Here is a 20,985-nt window from a genome sequence, read left to right as displayed (position 1 = left end):
CAGCTCTCTGTCACGGCCTTCTTGGTGAACCTCAGCCACTGGATGCAATCCTCCTCGCTCATGTTGAAATATCCAGGCCTTCATTGAATATGGCTTCCTGCTCGGTGCCCAGCTACTCCTCCTCCTCCCTCTCCTTGCAGCTTGACCTGCAGTGCATGGCCCCTCTGGATGCACCCAGTTGTGCTCAATGCCCAGCGGGAGCCCTAGCAGACCACCCATGGCTGCCAGGAATCTTGTATATATTTCTTAATGATAAAGGGATCAAGGGATATGGGGAAAAAGCGGGAACAGGGTACTGAGTTAGACGATCAGCCATGATGATTTTGAATGGCAGAGCAAGCCCGAAGGGCCGAATGGCCTACTCTTGCTCCTATTTTCTAAGTTTCTATGTTGTTCAACTACGGTTGTAACTTTCCAAACCGTAAGGCAGTACCTGCCAAACCACTCTGAAATGTGCTCCAGCAAATCTCAGTAAGTATAGGGATCTTCAAAAAACACTTCTTATTCCACCAGCAGCCAGAAGCAATAATCCAGCAACTAACCTGCAACACCTGCATGGTCCCTTTAAATAGCACTGGTGGGGAGGGGGGTTCATCCAAGCCGTCTTAGACATGTTCAGGTGTGCGTAACTAAGACTGTGCAATGTGTTGAGCATTAAGTTCCAAAATGGTGTCTATCACTTTATCCCTACTTTACATGCTGCCAGTATTCGGTATTTGTGCATGTGCTAATACCTATACCAAGTTGGCGTCCAGCGCACATCACGCTGGAAACGTGCGTGCGCAGCCAAGACACCATATTGGCACTTCGAGAGGCCGCATAGCGCCGAAACAACGGCCGCTACACGGTCCAATTTCTAGCCTTTATACATTCCCAGTATACATTACAAAAAGTAATTCATTGGCTGTGAAGCACTTTGAAACATCCTGGTGACTTGAAGTGTTACATAAGTACAAGTTCTTTTTATTAAAAGTTATCTTAACGGTGTTTAATTTCATAACAGTTGAGGACCTTATTGCTAATTGTAAACGTTTAACCTCTGCTGTGTTGCCTGTTTGAATGCTGTTAATTGACATTATTGTAGCATTGAAAACCTATTTTACTATCCTGAATGTGAATTTACAAGGCTCGAAGCTTGGCATCACCTAAGCACCACGACTTGATTTATCTGATTTTCTCTCTTACCGTTTTCATCCTTTTGGAGCCCTGCAGCATGGGCTGTGGACCTTTACCTAGCTTTCTTTTTTTATATAAATAGTTGTTTGCAGCTTTTCTTTTGTCAGAATCCTATTGTTCTTTTCTGTTGTCCTTCACAGCAATTTGCCTTAAAGCAATTTGTATTTGCAGTGTTTCTATTCATCCAGACATTTCACAAAGTAGTAAATTTCTCCACAAATCACCGATTTGAAGTTTTAGGAGCAGCACTTTGTGGAGCTCAATACAATACCATAAACATTCTCCCAAATAGCTGACGATAACAGTCTTGAAGAAATTGTGTAATATGTGACTTTTGTGACTTTTGATTATTCAGCATATCATGTGACTATCGGGAAAAACTTGCTTAAAAGAGGAACAATTAATTTTCACCAGTTTCTTAGAAATGCACAAGGAAAACTCTGCATACAGGAAGCTTGTTCTTAAATACAAATTCTTTCTCTTAGACTTGCTTTTCAAGGTAAATTTCAAGATAAGTTCTTAGTATGGCCGTTTCCTGCCAATATTCAATTTAAAACATATAGTCCAAAATGTAATTAAAAGTATTTCTTTAAATTTCCCTGCCCAATACCTTAGCATATTCAAGGCTGGGTACAAATACATTATTATTGTGTCTTTGGCTGTCAGCCCCTTCCCGCCCTTGTTCCCTGCTCAATAAACAGTACGGATGGAGATGATGCTGAGATCTGAGGCTAAGTAATGAATTGTCACAGGCTTGTGTTCAGCCTTGGAACTGGCAAGAAGATGACGAATCCTGTTCGGAAGCTGTGCTTAAGAAATGTTTTGTGTTATTTGTAATAATCTTTTAAAAGTGAGCCACATACACGACTGTTTGTTTTTAAGGCAAACATAGAGAAATAAAACCATTCTAGCACTCTATCCTGAGGTACCCTTTAAATGAAGTAACCTGCTACTTTGGCCGTTTTATTTATAAATGCATTTAAACTGTGTATGGCCTTAACAAATGACTTTGATAAATACTATTAATATTCATTAACCTACAGTTATAATTGATTCCCAGAAAATACAGGTCATTGCTGGAATTTTACTAAGTATTTCAAATAAATCACACCTTTAACTTTGCAGGCAAGTAAACATTTACTGAGGGAGTAGCTTTTTACAATGTTTTATTTCACTTTCCATCTTTAGCCACTCCATAACTGGAGCCAGTACAGAATGTTCCAGGGGTGCCAATCACAGAAGAGCTGATGTTAAATTGTCGAATCCACTCCTTTTTTGCCAAAAATATTTCAGTTGTTTGGTGCAATGATGGTGAGGGAATGATTAGGAAAGCAGAAATTAGCAATCCTACTTGTGGAAACAATGGTCTGTATTATTGTACCAGCACTCTAAAGCTGACACCAACTAAAGAGGATATTGGTAGGAAGTACACGTGCTATGTTTACAACGGCCTAGTTGAGTCTACAGAAATGGAATGGGTACTGGATCAACAGGGTGTATGTAGAATGGGTGTAACACCTTTTCTAATCATTTATTCATGTATTATTACACAGGAGGTGCTATTATTATTGTTCCTCAGGAACCTACTAATGACCTGCGGTGTCGATAAAACCAATATTGCCCAGCAAGTTGTTATCTTGTAACTTGCAGCATCGTGCAACCTGTTCTAGACCTAATTTGAAGAGGTCAGTTGAGCACAAGTTACTTTATTGGCACATTGTAAAACATCATTTGCCCCAATGTGAAACAGTTTTTACTTTGAATTGATTGAAGCCTTGTAGTGTATTTTGGATGTGAAGTTGCCCAAATTCAGTTCAGGGAAGTTGGACAGGATTAACTCCAGGAGATAGTCTTGCATCACCCTGACTTCATACTGGTTATTACATAACTGCATTGCACGACCTGGCAACTTTTTAATCTTCATTTATCATCATTTTAATATTAGTAGAGAGACGACTGTCCCATACTTGATATTAAACTTTTAACTGGTGTTCTGATGCTTTCCCATCTGTCAGGCAGCCAGCCTGTTGGGTGGGAAACCTGCTGATAAAATGTAAAAAACGTCCTGACATGAAAATCGTCGTGACGGCCGGGAAACTCATACTTCCAGGTTTCCCATCCGGAAATGCTCCCCCCGCTCACCACAGCTGTGAGTTTTCTCTTGCGATATGAGTGATCTTCCCCCCCCCCCCCACTGCTGAACTTTGATTGCTCGACAATTCAGACAGAACCCCTGAGACCTGAAACGTGTTTCTCCACAGATGTTGCCTGACCTGCTGGATATTTCTGGCTTTTTTCTATTTCTGTACGCATAAGAAGTGAATCTGCTCATCGAAACTGCCTAATTGCTGTAAGCCCAATTAGAAGTGTTGGAAGAGAGCTCCAATTGCAATGCCACGTCTTTCAAAATCCCTGTAAGCCTCTCCTGCCTCCGCTACATCCCAGAGCTGAATTTTATATAGTCAGCAGCATTTTGAAACAGAATATCTATGACTTTGGTTACATAGATAGTGAATCGCAACCTGGACGATCCTTGCCTAGTCCCCAGCCATTGCCCGGAAGGCCCCTGTCGCAAAACAGTTCAATGACATCAACACTTCTATTACTACTGGCAGCACAGTTTTGATGTTGCTGCTTTGCTGTAGGTCTGTTTCCAAGAGATGTCTCAATTCATCTCAGCCTTCCTGACTGAAGTGTAGCCTCCTGGCACAGTATTGCTTGGTGAGATAGAGGTAACTTTGTTACCTGTGGTTGACTTGCTGGCTGGGTAATAGCAAGGAAGTGCATCTCCTTTCTATGTTTTCAGACCTCAATTGTCCCTCCTCTGCTGATTCTGCGGCTAGGGCTTTTCAACTCCTCCCTAGGTTGCAGCGCATCTCTGGTGAGGCGAGCTTTCTGCCCACCCTGGAGATGTGTTGCTGACTCCAGCCATATTTCTGGCCCCAGGGTCATTTACACACAGGAGCCAGGTTCGCCAGCCTCTGCCAGGGAGTTGTGCCCTTAAGGGGGCACAGTCTTGCTGCGGTAGCCCCAGGGGGAGAGAGAGTTGGCCAGCGAGCTGCCTGGTTTTAAAATACATTTCAAAGATTGAAAATGTTGGATTAAACTAACAGTGTTTGGATGTGGCCACGCTCTGGGAGTGTTTGTATAGGGCTATATTCTCTTTCTGACCCAAAGCCCCCTCTGTTGGTATCTAAATGCTGGAGCCTAACAGGTGGCCCGAGTGTTCAGTATTTGAAGAGTGCAAATGGTGAGGAACACGTTGGGCAGGAATAATACGTCCCAATGGGACCAGATGCTGGGAAACAGCAGGGAAGAGAAGATGTGGCAGGGGCCATTCCCAAGTTGCTTTCTGTCTTTGCCTGCCCCCGATCCCCTGAAAAATCACTGGAATGGAGGAGGGAGGGGGAAGTGGAAAGCCCAGACTTCTGTCAAGGAAGTGAGGCACCCATGTTTCCATGTGGACTAAAACAACTGCTTGACTCCTTTACATGCCCAGAGCTGGATTAAGATTTCTCGGGTCTTTTGGCATCAAGAACATTCAGGGTGCCCCCACATCTCCCACACAATCCCTTCCGATCCGTTAAAAGGTAAGCGTGCAGTAAATTGCATGAAGAAGTAGATAATCGGAATTGCATGAAGAATGTTTACACACTACATTAGTAATAAAGCAAATCACATCACAATATACTACACTTAAATTAAACTAATCCAGCAGTTGAATGCAGCTTTTCTGCGTTATGGTGAGTCTTGCTGGAAGCCCTATATTTGGCTGTATTAATGTCCCCCTGTAAATGCCGCCTGTCAACTCTCTTTGCTGCCTTAATGCCACCTTAATAAATAATTACTGTCATGAGATGTGGGTTTGAAATCAACTCTAGTCCTTTCATCATTGTTTAGCATGCCAAATGAAGCATTGGATCTGTTGTGGTACATTAAACCAAAGTACTCCCAGAGAGCAAAATGAGTGAGCACTTTGTTAGCTAAGATAGAAGCCCATGGAATCGAGGGAAAGTTATGGACTTGGTTAGGAAATTGGCTGAGAGAAAGGCGACAGAGAGTCGGGATAATGGGTAAGTATTCACATTGGCAGGATGTGACTAGTGGAGTCCCGCAGGGATCTGTCTTGGGGCCTCAATTATTCACAATATTTATTAATGACTTAGATGAAGGCATAGTAAGTCTCATATCTAAATTTGCCGATGACACAAAGATTGGTGGTATTGTAAGCAGTGTAGATGAAAACATAAAATTACAAAGCGATATTGAGAGATTAGGTGAATGGGAAAAATTGTGGCAAATAGAATTCAATGTAGACAAATGTGGATCAAAAAAGGGTAGAATAGGGTACTTTCTAAATGGTAAAAAGTTAAAAACTGTGGATGTCCAAAGGGACTTTGGGGTTCAGGTACATAGATGATTGAAGTGTCATGAACAGGTGCAGAAAATAATCAAGAAGGCTAATGGAATTCTGGCCTTTATATGTAGAGGACTAGAGTACAAGGGGGCAGAAGTTATGCTGCAGCTATACAAAACCCTGGTTAGACCGCACCTGGAGTACTGTGAGCAGTTCTGGGCACCGCACCTTCGGAAGGACATATTGGCCTTGGAGGGAGTGCAGCGTAGGTTTACTAGAATGATACCCGGACTTCAAGGGTTAAGTTACGAGGAGAGATTACACAAATTGGGTTGTATTCTCTAGAATTTTGAAGGTTAAGGGGTGATCTGATCAACGTTTATAAGATATTAAGGGGACTGGATAGGGTGGATAGAGAGAAACTATTTCCGCTGGTTGGGGATTCTAGGAGTAGGGGGCACAGTCTAAAAATTAGAGCCAGACCTTTCAGGAGCGAGATTAGAAAACATTTCTACACACAAAGGGTAGTAGAAGTTTGGAACTCTCTCCCGCAAACAGCAATTGATACTAGCTCAATTGCTAAATTTAAATTGTGAGATAGATAGCTTTTTGGCAACCAAAGGTATTAAGGGATATGGGCCAAAGGCAGGTATATGGAGTTAGATCACAGATCAGCCATGATCTTATCAAATGGTGGAGCAGGCACGAGGGGTTGAATGGCCTACTCCTGTTCCTATATTCCGATGTTACTGCTAAACACAACATTTGGCAGGTTCAGCCCCAGATTTTTAAGGGAACGGAGTAATGACACACTCAGTGAGCTCAGTGGAGAGAGCTGTGCTTTTAATTTAAAACGATTGAGCACCCAGTGAAAATTTTCATCATTACTCCAGAGAGAAAGTGGAAGAGAACCGGTCACAAGAGATATTTGTGAGTGGCAGAGTCGATGCGGTAAATTTCCGGGCTCTGCTGGGTGATATTTACATCCTGGTTCAAGGAATCAAAGCGAAAGGGATCGAGGTGTCGGAACATCTTCTGTATAACTCGGCAGACATGGCTCCCCGTGCTGGATTTTACTCCGCAAAAACGCTCCTAACGTTGACTGCTGTCACGCTCTTATTTTCAGCCTCAGGTAAAATATTGTGGGAACGATTTACTTCTTCCACAGTGGCTTAATTTCAAAAACGGAAAATGAGTTTTGTGCCTCTGTCAGTGGGGAGCTGCCGCCCTGCCCCGTAATCTAGGAATGTTGGTGTACTTGGCACTTAACATTTCCAGCCACTGCGGAAAACATGCAACAAAACAATTAATTCCTTTATCAGTAGAATATATTGGAAGAGTTGCTCTGGCTATACTGTGACTAGATTTGGCCACCTAGAAACATGGAGATATTCAAGAGGTGAGGCTGCTCCACTGAGCCATGCTGACACACTCATTGGCATTAAATGCTGGCCTTGCCAGCGATGCCCACATCCCGAGAATGAATAATAATTTTTAAAATTATTTTTCCAAGCCAAGAATGCAGTATTTTACATTTTTAAAAATTCATCCCCTCTCAAAACGAAGCTGTAAATAATGGTTCACCACAAGAACCACAAAGGATCAGATGACTAAGTTATGAGGAAAGACTGTAAATGCTTTGGTGCTTCAGCCTCGAAAGGAGAAAATGAAAGCAGGTACCATTTCGGGCTATGTAAAATTGATATAGAAAACATAAATCTGGAACAATACTTTGTAAAACTATAGTAGTAAGATTAGAGGGTAGAGGTTCAAACTGGTGAAATGAAAATTTAGGACTGATGGCTGGAAGTTCTTGCACAAAAACTGATCACGTGAAATGGAATCTTTGAGTGGTTACTAAAGAGATCTTTTAGACTTGAGGGTGGGCACTGACTGTAGTAACTTGTACCTTTTTAAAAAAAAAATTAAATTTTCCCATGGCCAACAAACCTGCTAATTTTGTGGATGATCATTGCTTTGAAGTTGCAAAGATTTAAAAGTATTCAGAGATAAGACCCAGTTTCATCATAACCCAAGTAGTAATTGAGGTTGCATAATTATCCTGGTTGCTCTTCTCAGAACCCTCTCCAAAATATGGGGCTCAATTTTAAAACCTAGCGGGGAAGGCCGCAGGAGGGTCAAATTGAAGCCTGGAAACCCATTAGTTCGGGTTTCCCAGACATCCTTACGATTTTGACGTAAGGACGTCTTTTCTTTTGTTGGTTTCTTGTCCGACTGACGGACGGGCGACCAGCCAGGGAGAGGACGTCTTCAGCTAAGTCTGCAGGTAAGTCTTGTATGGATGGGGGGGGGGGCATGGGTGGGCGTAGGTTGGCATGGGTGGGCAGAGTTTGGCATGGGTGGGCATAGATTGGAACGGGGGCCGTGAGTTATGGGGGATGGAATCGGGGGTCAGTCACGGGGGGTGGGGGGTGGGTGTCAGGGTCGGCGGTCATCGTGGGGTCCACGATCTTTGAGGGGGAGGGTCGGGGGTCGGAGGTCGGAGGATTGGACTGGGGGGAGGATGGGGGGAGGGTCGGGGATCGGAGTTGGGGGGGGAGGATTGGGGTCGGGGGTCCGCGATCGGGGGGTTGGTGGTCCACGATCGAGGGGTCGGGGGTCTGCGATTGCAGGGGGGTACGTGATTGGGGGGGGGGTCTGCTTTCGGAGGTCGGGTGTCCTCCTACTGTGGTGTAATTTCTATGATTGGTTTTAAACTTGCCTCAGTGTAAACTGTATTGATAATTTGGGTATTGATGCTTTGGTAATAATTTTCCAAAATTCTCTGGACTCGGCAAAGGTCCCGGCAGATTGGAAAACTGCTAATGTAACACCCTTATTTAAAAAGGGTAGTAGGCAGAAGGCTGGAAATTATAGACCAGTTAGCCTAACATCTGTGGTGGGTAAAATTTTGGAGTCTATTATTAAGGAGACAGTAGCAGAACATTTGGATAAACATAATTTAATAGGACAAAGTCAGCATGGCTTTATGAAGGGGAAGTCATGTCTGACAAATTTGCTTGAGTTCTTTGAGGACATAACGTACAGGGTGGATAAAGGGGAACCAGTGGACGTAGTGTATTTAGACTTCCAGAAGGCATTCGACAAGGTGCCACATAAAAGATTATTGCTCAAGATAAAGAATCACTGGATTGGGGGTAATATTCTGGCATGGGTGGAGGATTGGTTATCTAACAGGAAGCAGAGAGTTGGGATAAATGGTTCATTCTCGGACTGGCAACCAGTAACCAGTGGTGTTCCGCAGGGGTCGGTGCTGGGTCCCCAACTCTTTACAATCTATATTAACGATTTGGAGGAGGGGACCAAGTGTAACATATCAAAGTTTGCAGATGATACAAAGATGGGAGGGAAAGCGGAGAGTGAGGAGGACATAAAAAACCTACAAGGGGATATAGACAGGCAGATGCAATACAATATTGGAAAATGTGAGGTTATGCACTTTGGCAGAAAAAAATCAGAGAGCAAGTTATTATCTTAATGGCGAGAAACTGGAAAGTACTGCAGTACAAAGGGATCTGGGGGTCCTAGTGCAAGAAAATCAAAAAGTTAGCATGCAGGTGCAACAGGTGATCAAGAAGGCCATTGGAATGTTGGCTTTTATTGCTGGGGGATAGAATATAAAAACAGGGAGGTATTGCTGCAGTTATATAAGGTATTGGTGAGACCGCACCTGGAATACTGCATACAGTTTTGGTCTCCATACTTCAGAAAAGACATACTTGCTCTCGAGGCAGTACAAAGAAGGTTCACTCGGTTAATCCCGGGGATGAGGGAGCGGACATGTGAGGAGAGGTTGAGTAGATTGGGACTCTACTCATTGGAGTTCAGAAGAATGAGAGGCGATCTTATTGAAACATATAAGATTGTGAAGGGGCTTGATCGGGTGGATGCAGTAAGGATGTTCCCAAGGATGGGTGAAACTAGAACTAGGGGGCATAATCTTAGAATAAGGGGCTGCTTTTTCAAAACTGAGATGATGAGAAACTTCTTCACTCAGAGAGTAGTAGGTCTGTGGAATTTGCTGCCCCAGGAAGCTGTGGAAGCTACATCATTAAATAAATTTAAAACAGAAATAGACAGTTTCCTAGAAGTAAAGGGAATTAGGGGTTACGGGGAGCGGGCAGGAAATTGGACATGAATTTAGATTTGAGGTTAGGATCAGATCAGCCATGATCTTATTGAATGGCGGAGCAGGCTCGAGGGGCCGATTGGCCTACTCTTGCTCCTATTTCTTATGTTCTTATGTTCTAATGTATGAAGTCACCTGAACCAGGTTTAGCCAAGAATTATAAGGTGACCTCTTGTGTATCCTTTGGATTCATACTGACTGCAGTTGTGCTACAGTGGCTCTAAAGTGAAATTTTAAAAATTCCCAGGTAGTCTTTTTTTAATCTATGAAATCCCCATCCCTCCTAATTTTCTCCCTCTTCTGAAGGTGATGACTGTGCAGTTCCAGCAGGCCTCCAGTAATTCACCCAAGTGGCCACACTTCAAATGTGAGTCTAGATTATGAGTGTGTTCAGATAATTTGACCGAGTATTAGGAGAGATGGTAGAAGGATCATAGCTGAACCCAATCCTTTTCTCATTCAATATCCACACATCCACAGGGATCGCTGGTCATGAGTGAGAACCTTGGTTGATTTTTCACATTCTGAAGTAAATTGTAGTGCCTCAAAGACTGTTCCAGTTGAGGTGGGCTGACTCAGCACAAATGAGGAATTGAACCTGGATCTTTTTAATATATATGGTTTAGTTCTATACTATGAAATGCCTTTTCCCACTAGGCCACCAGGGAACTCAAACTGCGTTCTTCACCTTTTCATTGTTTGCAGAGAGCTGACAGGCTTTGGTAGTTCTCTGGTAACATTAAACATAAATTATTTTTGATCTGTCCTGGTATTAAAATTTAACTTGCATTTGATGCTAGTCAGTGAAACTGCCCAGATACATGCAAGCCAACATATACAGAACTCTGTCTTTCCTGGTCACAGAGGGATGCAGAGTCAGCATTATAACTCAGGTCTGGCAGCTCTTTGCTTCGGTACTGGGTATCTACAGTCTAGCAATGTTCTTAAAGCCATATTAAATTGTTCCTTACTGTAGAAATCAAATTTCTTGGCTTTTCTTTGTGTAATAATTAAAGAAAAATAGAATACTATTGTGTCTGATATATTTTAATCTGTGGTGATAATTCTTGTGTTTGTAATTGTGATACTGGGTGTTTTATAATATATTTCAAACTATTTTCTTTCTGTAAAGATACCTTGAATATAAACATATTTCAAAGTCCACTGCAAGTTCTAGTGAATGAAGATGTTCTTCTGGGATGTAAAGTATCCGGCTTTAACACTGCAGAGCTTGACCTGGAATATGTAGCAGTCCAGTGGTCATTGGTACATGAAGAAAGAATGAGAAATGTGTATGCATTTAATGAAGGGAATCATTCCTCTATTAGACCAGGTGCACGAATTAATGAAGATGATTTGCGGAAAGGAAATGCTTCACTATATCTTCCAAAAATACAAATCAACGAAGAAGGTCAATATATCTGTACTGTATTTTATACTCCATCAAAAGTACAAAACAGCTCAATGCTCCAAGTGTCAGGTAATTTTTAAAAAAGACACTCTCTGTATTGTTGCGACTTATCTTAAAGTATATTTGTGCATAAACCAGGTTACTGAAATTGATTGTAGCACACACAAGAGCATAAGGAAGTCAGAAATAAGAAAGGACTTGCATTTATATAGCGCCTTTCATGACCTCAGGACATCCCAAAGTGCTTCGCAGCCAATGAAGTACTTTTCAAGTGTAGTCACTATTTAATGTAGGGAAACACTGCAGCCAATTTGCACGCAGCAAGGTTCCACAAACAACAATGCAATAATGACCAAATAATCTGTTTTAGTGATGTTGGCTGAGGGATGAATGTTGGACGGGACACTGGGAGAACTCCTTTTCTTTGAATAGTGCTATGACATCTTTTACATCCGCCTGAGAGGGCAGATGGAGCCTTGGTTTAACATCTCATCCGAAAGATGGCAACCCTGGGGAAGAAATACTTTTCATTTTAGGCACCCAATGTCAGCATCAAGCACTCCTTGGTCGTAGAACCATGGAAGTATTGGTCAGGTTTAGCAAAGTTAGATGCAAAGTAAAGTTCCCTTTAAAAATGTGCCTCAGTCCTAATCTTAGAATGGCATCCATCCCCCTTCTGCACCAGCGTGACATTTTTCCATTTTCCACAACAACTATTGTGAGTGAAATTGCCAAGTAGTGCCTTTAACTCAGTAAATGCATTGCCTGGTATGAAATGGAGTCACCTGATAAGAAAGGTCCCAAGTTTGATCCTTAGTCTGTGCTGAGTTAGCTGGTGGCTGGTGTATCACTGCTGCCTTCCAGGAGCCAGGAATAACCACATCTTTATGTGTTACTGTGCACCTCTGGAGATAGTGGTGCTGATTTGTTTACTTTACAGTGATACCACTGCAGCCAGGGCTACCATCGCCAGCAGTGGTATAATGTGAAGAATCTATAAAATGAAAGTCATTGCTCATTTCAGGATATAGTGCTCGTTTATGTTTAACATTGGAAAGGAAGAGGTGGAAAAAACCATCAAGCCTATTCCCATCCTGACACACACACCATTCACCCACTTTCTAACCATGCAATCTCCTGGGAGTGGTTTTAAAAAAATCTTGTCAAGCTGTAAAGGTATTTAACTCAATTGGGTATTTTGACTGGAGCAAAATGGTATCTTCCCAGAGTGTTGGTGAGGGAAGGCTTTACAAATGTATTTCTTCCTCTTGCTCTCTCTTGTGCACTGAAGGTTTCATTCCAACCAGTGTTTCTAGTTCTTTTTTTAAAAAATCTTCATTAATTATATAGAAACCAAAATTTAAAAAAAACCAAGCTTACAAAAATGCTGCAGTTTTTTGGATTCACAATTCACAAAATAAGTAATTCAAAGAAACCTTTAGGGCAAAATTCTGATGGGAAAAGCTAAAATAGCTCCATCTTTGTGACAATGAGTGCAAGATTGTAAGATCAAAGCTGTGGAAAGACAAAACAAGATAAAAATCCATAATATTTGAAGGGAACTGATGACAGATTAGGAAGATCCCATGTTTGATCCTCAGTCTGTGCGGAGTTGAGAAGATAATGTCAGGGATCCATGAGGTACTACAGATGGGTTCCTGCTCTTGAGTAATATCCAGTGACTCCAACTGTGGTCTACCACTGTCTAGGTTAGATTAACTGAATTCATGATGGGAAAGAACAGACAATAAATGAGGCTTTGTGGATTATTCATCACAAAGAGCAATTGTTTTTGTACACAAAACCAGCCCAAAGCAACAAAAGGAAAATGGGCTTGTAGCTAGTAACTTTACTGCAAGTAGCTGCAAAGTCCCACATTTTACATCTGCTGAATTAACAATTAGTAATATCCAGCCTGATGACTTAATCTTCGATTTGCTTTTCCCTTGTATATACAGCTCGACCAAAGATCAACCTGTCCACTGAACGTGTTACGATCTCAAATGGTTCAAAGTGGTCTGTGAGATGTGACGTGACTGGATTTTATCCACGTCAGCTACATATCAGCTGGGAAAAGCTATCGCAAGGGAAAACGGAAAGTGTTGCGAGCAATGATTCTGGAGGTGAATTGGTTAGCAATGATGATGGGACATTTAGTAAATCCAGTCAAATAAGCATTGCAGCACCACTGGAAGATGATGGTAATAATTACCGATGCATTGTGAAACACCGGTCTCTTCCTAATGACACTATAGTGGAAGCTGAACTCATCGTCCCAGGTATGCCTTATTTTATGAAGTGGAGAAGCCGGTGATGGACTGGGGTGGACAAATGTAAGGAGTCTTACAACACCAGGTTATAGTCCATCAGCTTTATTTGAAATCACAAGCTGTCGGAGCTTTCCTCCTTCGTCAGGTGAGTGCAGGGTTCCATAAAGGCACCGCATATATAGTCACAGAACAATGCCTGATGATTACCGATAATCTTTCCAACTGCCCGTTTTCACACCTCGGCAGAGAGATAATCACAGCAATCAAAGGAGTGGATGGTGTTCAGACAGGGGAACATTACACCCAAGACTACTGAATACACAAGCGGTCAGATTACAAAGACAGAGAGAGAGAGAGAGGGAGAGAGACACCCGAAAGGCAGAGAGAGAGAGAGAGAATGACCAGTTGTATTAAAAACAGATAACTTTTTTCTCCTAGTGGGGTTACATGTAGCGTGACATGAACCCAAGATCCCGGTTGAGGCCGTCCTCATGGGTGCGGAACTTGGCTATCAATTTCTGCTCGACAATTTTGCATTGTCGTGTGTCTCGAAGGCCGCCTTGGAGAACGCTTACCCGAAGGTCGGTGGCTGAATGTCCCTGACTGCTGAAGTGTTCCCCGACTGGGAGGGAACCCTCCTGTCTGGCGATTGTTGTGCGGTGTCCGTTCATCCGTTGTCGCAGTGTCTGCATGGTCTCGCCAATGTACCATGCTCCGGGGCATCCTTTCCTGCAACGTATGAGGTAGACAACGTTGGCCGAGTCACAGGAGTATGAACCATGCACCTGGCGGGTGGTGTCCTCTCGTGTGATGGTGGTATCTGTGTCGATGATCTGGCATGTCTTGCAGAGGTTACCGTGGCAGGGTTGTGTGGTGTTGTGGACGCTGTTCTCCTGAAAGCTGGGTAATTTGCTGCGAATGATGGTCTGTTTGAGGTTGGGTGGCTGTTTAAAGGCGAGTAGTGGAGGCGTGGGGATGGCCTTAGCGAGGTGTTCGTCGTCATCGATGACATGTTGAAGGCTGCGAAGAACATGGCGTAGTTTCTCCGCTCCGGGGAAGTACTGGACAACGAAGGGTACTCTGTTGGTTGTGTCCCGTGTTAGTCTTCTGAGGAGGTCTATGCGATTTTTCGCTGTGGCCCGTCGGAACTGTCGATCGATGAGTCGAGCGTCATATCCCGTTCTTACGAGGGCGTCTTTCAGTGTCTGTAGGTGTCCATCGCGTTCCTCCTCGTCTGAGCAGATCCTGTGTATTCGCAGGGCCTGTCCATAGGGGATGGCCTCTTTGACGTGGTTAGGGTGGAAGCTGGAAAAGTGGAGCATCGTGAGGTTGTCCGTGGGCTTGCGGTAGAGTGAGGTGCTGAGGTGCCCGTCTTTGATGGAGATTCGTGTGTCCAAGAATGAAACCGATTCTGAGGAGTAGTCCATGGTGAGTTTGATGGTGGGATGCAACTTGTTGATGTTATCGTGTAGTCTCTTTAGTGATTCTTCGCCATGGGTCCATAGGAAGAAAATGTCGTCGATGTATCTGGTGTATAGCGTTAGTTGGAGGTCCTGTGCAGTGAAGAAGTTGACATTTTCTTCCTATGGACCCACGGCGAAGAATCACTGAAGAGACTACACGATAACATCAACAAGTTCCATCCCACCATCAAACTCACCATGGACTACTCCTCAGAATCGGTTTCTTTCTTGGACACACAAACCTCCATCAAAGACGGGCACCTCAGCACCTCACTCTACCGCAAGCCCACGGACAACCTCATGATGCTCCACTTTTCCAGCTTCCACCCTAACCATGTCAAAGAGGCCATCCCCTATGGACAGGCCCTGCGAATACACAGGGTCTGCTCAGACGAGGAGGAACGCGATGGACACCTACAGACACTGAAAGACGCCCTCGTAAGAACGGGATATGACGCTCGACTCGTTGATCGACAGTTCCAACGGGCCACAGCGAAAAATCGCATAGACCTCCTCAGAAGACAAACACGGGACACAACCAACAGAGTACCCTTCGTCGTCCAGTACTTCCCCGGAGCAGAGAAACTACGCCGTGTTCTCCGCAGCCTTCAACATGTCATCGATGACGACAAACACCTCGCTAAGGCCATCCCCACACCTCCACTACTCGCCTTTAAACAGCCACCTAACCTCAAACAGACCATCGTTCACAGCAAATTACCCAGCTTTCAGGAGAACAGCGTCCACGACACCACACAACCCTGCCACGGCAACCTCTGCAAGACATGCCAGATCATCGATACAGATACCACCATCACACGAGAGGACACCACCCACCAGGTACATGGTTCATACTCCTGTGACTCGGCCAACGTTGTCTACCTCATATGTTGCAGGAAAGGATGCCCCGGAGCATGGTACATTGGCGAAACCATGCAGACACTGTGACAACGGATGAACGGACACCGCACAACAATCGCCAGACAGGAAGGTTCCCTCCCAGTCGGGGAACACTTCAGCAGTCAGGGACATTCAGCCTCCGATCTTCGGGTAAGCGTTCTTCAAGGCGGCCTTCGAGACACACGGCAATGCAAATTTGTCGAGCAGAAATTGATAGCCAAGTTCCGCACCCATGAGGACGGCCTCAACCGGGATCTTGGATTCATGTCACGCTACATGTAACCCCACCAGGAGAAAAAAGTTATCTGTTTTTAATACAACTGGTCATTCTCTCTCTCTCTCTCTGCCTTTCGGGTGTCTCTCTCCCTCTCTCTCTCTGTCTTTGTAATCTGACCGCTTGTGTATTCAGTAGTCTTGGGTGTAATGTTCCCCTGTCTGAACACCATCCACTCCTTTGATTGCTGTGATTATCTCTCTGCCGAGGTGTGAAAACGGGCAGTTGGAAAGATTATCGGTAATCACCAGGCATTGTTCTGTGACTATATATGCGGTGCCTTTATGGAACCCTGCACTCACCTGACGAAGGAGCAAAGCTCCGAAAGCTTGTGATTTCAAATAAAGCTGTTGGACTATAACCTGGTGTTGTAAGACTCCTTATTTTATGAAGAATAGAGTATTTCAAGTACTAATATTATAGGAACTATTAGCATTAATTTGCACTCTTTGCAATTCTACTGTAAACAGTGCAACAAAAGCAAGTTACACGTAGTACTTGGGGTAATTTCTTTTTACTTTCTCCGCTTCTCTACAGAGGGGTTGATTGATTCTTACTAGAATAAGGTTATATGTTTACCACTGCTGCACTGAACCTCACCAAATGCCCATTCTTCATGTTTGTACCTACATTAAGTGCTGGCTGGCTATTCCACTATAGATCCTATATTCACCTGAGTCTACATACAAGCACTTCCTATTATGGCTGGCTGTTTGGTGGTCTGAAGCAGGTAATTGCTGGTGCAGCTGGAATTAGACAACTAAGTATAGACTGGGGATGAAATCTGAGATTGCTTTGGGCGGTATGACTTAATCTCACCCCAGGCAATGCACTTGGCCAATAACCATTTGGGAGAGCTTTCATGCAACTATTTTGAATACGGTTAGGCTAAGCAGACTACAACAATGCAGAAGCATTGTAATACATTACAATAAATGACTTAACATGTTTTTTTATTCATTCATGGGATGTGGGTGTCGCTGGCGAGGCCAACATTTATTGCCCATCCCTAATTGCCCTTCAGAAGGTGATGGTAAGCCGCCTTCTTCATAGAATCATAGAAGAATCATAGAAGTTACAACATGGAAACAGGCCCTTCGGCCCAACATGTCCATGTCGCCCAGTTTATACCACTAAGCTAGTCTCAATTTCCTGCACTTGGCCCATATCCCTCTATACCCATCTTACCCATGTAACTGTCCAAATGCTTTTTAAAAGACAAAATTGTACCCGCCTCTACTACTGCCTCTGGCAGCTCGTTCCAGACACTCACCACCCTTTGAGTGAAAAAATTGCCCCTCTGGACCCTTTTGTATCTCTCCCCTCTCACCTTAAATCTATGCCCCCTCGTTATAGACTCCCCTACCTTTGGGAAAAGATTTTGACTATCTACCTTATCTATGCCCCTCATTATTTTATAGACTTCTATAAGATCACCCCTTAACCTCCTACTCTCCAGGGAAAAAAGTCCCAGTCTGTCTAACCTCTCCCTATAAGTCAACCCATCAAGTCCCGGTAGCATCCTAGTAAATCTTTTTTGCACTCTTTCTAGTTTAATAATATCCTTTCTATAATAGGGTGACCAGAACTGTACACAGTACTCCAAGTGTGGCCTCACCAATGCCCTGTACAACTTCAACAAGACATCCCAACTCCTGCATTCAATGTTCTGACCAATGAAACCAAGCATGCCGAATGCCTTCTTCACCACCCTATCCACCTGTGACTCCACTTTCAAGGAGCTATGAACCTGTACTCCTAGATCTCTTTGTTCTATAACTCTCCCCAACGCCCTACCATTAACGGAGTAGGTCCTGGCCCGATTCGATCTCCCAAAATGCATCACCTCACATTTATCTAAATTAAACTACATCTGCCATTCATTGGCCCACTGGCCCAATTTATCAAGATCCCGTTGCAATCCTAGATAACCTTCTTCACTGTCCACAATGCCACCAATCTTGGTGTCATCTGCAAACTTACTAACCATGCCTCCTAAATTCTCATCCAAATCATTAATATAAATAACAAATAACAGCGGACCCAGCACCGATCCCTGAGGCACACCGCTGGACACAGGCATCCAGTTTGAAAAACAACTCTCGACACCCACCCTCTGTCTTCTGTCGTCAAGCCAATTTTGTATCCAATTGGCTACCTCACCTTGGATCCCATGAAATTTAACCTTATGTAACAACCTACCATGCGGTACCTTGTCAAAGGCTTTGCTGAAGTCCATGTAGACCACGTCTACTGCACAGCCCTCATCTATCTTCTTGGTTACCCCTTCAAAAAACTCAATCAAATTCATGAGACATGATTTTCCTCTCACAAAACCATGCTGACTGTTCCTGATCAGTCCCTGCCTCTCCAAATGCCTGTAGATCCTGTCCCTCAGAATACCCTCTAACAACTTACCCACTACAGATGTCAGGCTCACCGGTCTGTAGTTCCCAGGCTTTTCCCTGCCTCCCTTCTTAAACAAAGGCACAACATTTGCTACCCTCCAATCTTCAGGCACCTCACCTGTAGCGGTGGATGATTCAAATATCTCTGCTAGGGGACCCGCAATTTCCTCCCTAACCTCCCATAACGTCCTGGGATACATTTCATCAGGTCCCGGAGATTTATCTACCTTGATGCGCGTTAAGACTTCCAGCACCTCCCTCTCTGTAATATGTACACTCCTCAAGACATCACTATTTATTTCCCCAAGCTCCCTAACATCCATGCCTTTCTCAACCGTAAATACCGATGTGAAATATTCATTCAGGATCTCACCCATCTCTTGTGGTTCAGCACATAGATGACCTTGTTGATCCTTAAGAGGCCCTACTCTCTCCCTAGTTACTCTTTTTCCCTTTATGTATTTGTAGAAGCTCTTTGGATTCTCCTTTGCCTTATCTGCCAAAGCAATCTCATGTCCCCTTTTTGCCCTCCTGATTTCTCTCTTAACTCTACTCCGGCAATCTCTATACTCTTCAAGGGATCCACTTGATCCCAGCTGCCTATGCATGTCATATGCCTCCTTCTTCTTTTTGACTAGGGCCTCAATCTCCCGAGTCATCCAAGGTTCCCTACTTCTACCAGCCTTGCCCTTCACTTTATAAGGAATGTGCTTACCCTGAACCCTGGTTAACACACCTTTGAAAGCCTCCCACTTACCAGACGTCCCTTTGCCTGCCAACAGACTCTCCCAATCAACTTCTGAAAGTTCCTGTCTAATACCATCAAAATTGGCCTTTCCCCAATTTAGAATTTTAACTTTTGGGCCAGACCTATCCTTCTCCATAGCTATCTTAAAACTAATGGAATTATGATCACTGGTCCCAAAGTGATCCCTCACTAACACTTCTGTCACCTGCCCTTCCTTATTTCCCAAGAGGAGGTCAAGTTTTGCCCCCTCTCTAGTCGGGCCATCCACATACTGAATGAGAAATTCCTCCTGAATACACTCAACAAATTTCTCTCCATCCAAGCCCCTAATGCTATGGCTGTCCCAGTAAATGTTGGGAAAGTTAAAGTCCCCTATTATTACCAACCTATTTTTCTTGCAGCTGTCTGTAAACTCCTTACATATTTGCTCCTCAATTTCCCGTTGACTATTTGGGGGTCTGTAGTACAATCCTATCAAAGTGATCTCTCCCTTCTTATTTTTCAGTTCTACCCATATAGACTCAGTGGGCGAACCCTCGGATATATCCCCTCTCACTACTGCCGTGATGTTCTCCCTAATCAAGAACGCAACTCCCCCTCCTCTCTTACCTCCTGCCCTATCTTTTCTATAGCATCTGTACCTGGAACATTGAGCTGCCAGTCCTGCCCCTCCCTTAGCCATGTTTCAGTAATAGCTATAACATCCCAGTCCCATGTACCCATCCATGCCCTGAGTTCATCTGCCTTGCCCATCAGACTTCTTGCATTGAAATAAATGCAGTTTAATCTAGACTTCCCTTGGTCTTTGCCCTGCTTTCTCAGACCATCTGTCCGGTCATGTTCTGTACACTCTCCCTTACTGCCTTTTGTTTCTGTCACCACTTTATTTCCCACTGACTTCCTGCATCGGTTCCCATCCCCCTGCCACATTAGTTTAAACCCTCCCCAACAGCACTAGCAAACACTCCCCCTAGGACATTGGTTCCAGTCCTGCCCAGATGCAGACCGTCCAATTTGTACTGGTCCCACCTCCCCCAGAACCGGTTCCAATGGCCCAGGAATTTGAATCCCTCCCTCTTGCACCATCTCTCAAGCCACGTATTCATCCTAGCTATCCTGTCATTCCTACTCTGACTAGCCCGTGGCACTGGTAGCAATCCTGAGATTACTCCCTTTGAGGTCCTACTCTTTAGTTTAACTCCTAACTCCCTAAATTCAGCTTTTAGGACCCCATCCTGTTTTTTACCTATATCGTTGGTGCCTATATGCACCACGACAACTGGCTGTTCACCCTCCCCCTCCAGAATGTCCTGCAGCCGCTCCGAGACATCCTTGACCCTTGCACCAGGGAGGCAACATACCATCCTGGAGTCTCGGTTGCGTCCGCAGAAACGCCTGTCTATTCCCCTTACAATCGAGTCCCCTATCACTATAGCTCTGCCACTCTTTTTCCTGCCCTCCTGTGCAGCAGAGCCAGCCACGGTGCCATGAACCTGGCCACTGCCACCTTCCCCTGGTGAGCCATCTCCCCCAACAGTATCCAAAACGGTATACCTGTTTTGGAGGGAGATGACCGCAGGGGACCCCTGCACTGCCTTCCTACTCTTCCTCTGTCTGTTGGTCACCCATTCACTATCTCCCTCAGTAATTTTTATCTGCGGTGTGACCAACTCACTGAACGTGCTATCCACGACTTTCTCAGCATCGCGGATGCTCCAAAGTGAGTCCATCCGCAGCTCCAGAGCCGTCAAGCGGTCAAACAATAGCTGCAGCTGGACACACTTCCCGCAGGTGAAGGAATCAGGGATACAGGAAGGATCCCTGAATT

General features: G+C 44.2%; 1 protein-coding gene across 1 annotated transcript in view; it reads left to right on the top strand.

The window, feature by feature from the left end:
* The first annotated feature begins 1,882 nt into the window (after positions 1-1,882).
* LOC137327781 (uncharacterized) overlaps positions 1,883-20,985 on the top strand; it is a 49,574-nt gene continuing 30,471 nt past the window's right edge. The window contains exons 1-4 of the mRNA XM_067993588.1: positions 1,883-1,911; positions 6,427-6,665; positions 10,816-11,163; positions 13,053-13,373. Of these exons, the coding sequence (XP_067849689.1) occupies positions 1,883-1,911; positions 6,427-6,665; positions 10,816-11,163; positions 13,053-13,373 (937 nt within the window). The remainder of the gene's footprint in view (positions 1,912-6,426; positions 6,666-10,815; positions 11,164-13,052; positions 13,374-20,985) is intronic.

This window comes from Heptranchias perlo, chromosome 12 (genome assembly GCF_035084215.1).
Source record: "Heptranchias perlo isolate sHepPer1 chromosome 12, sHepPer1.hap1, whole genome shotgun sequence".
Taxonomy (NCBI): domain Eukaryota; kingdom Metazoa; phylum Chordata; class Chondrichthyes; order Hexanchiformes; family Hexanchidae; genus Heptranchias; species Heptranchias perlo.
Note: the sequence above shows the minus strand (reverse complement) of the source record. Positions and strands in the feature narration are given on the sequence as shown.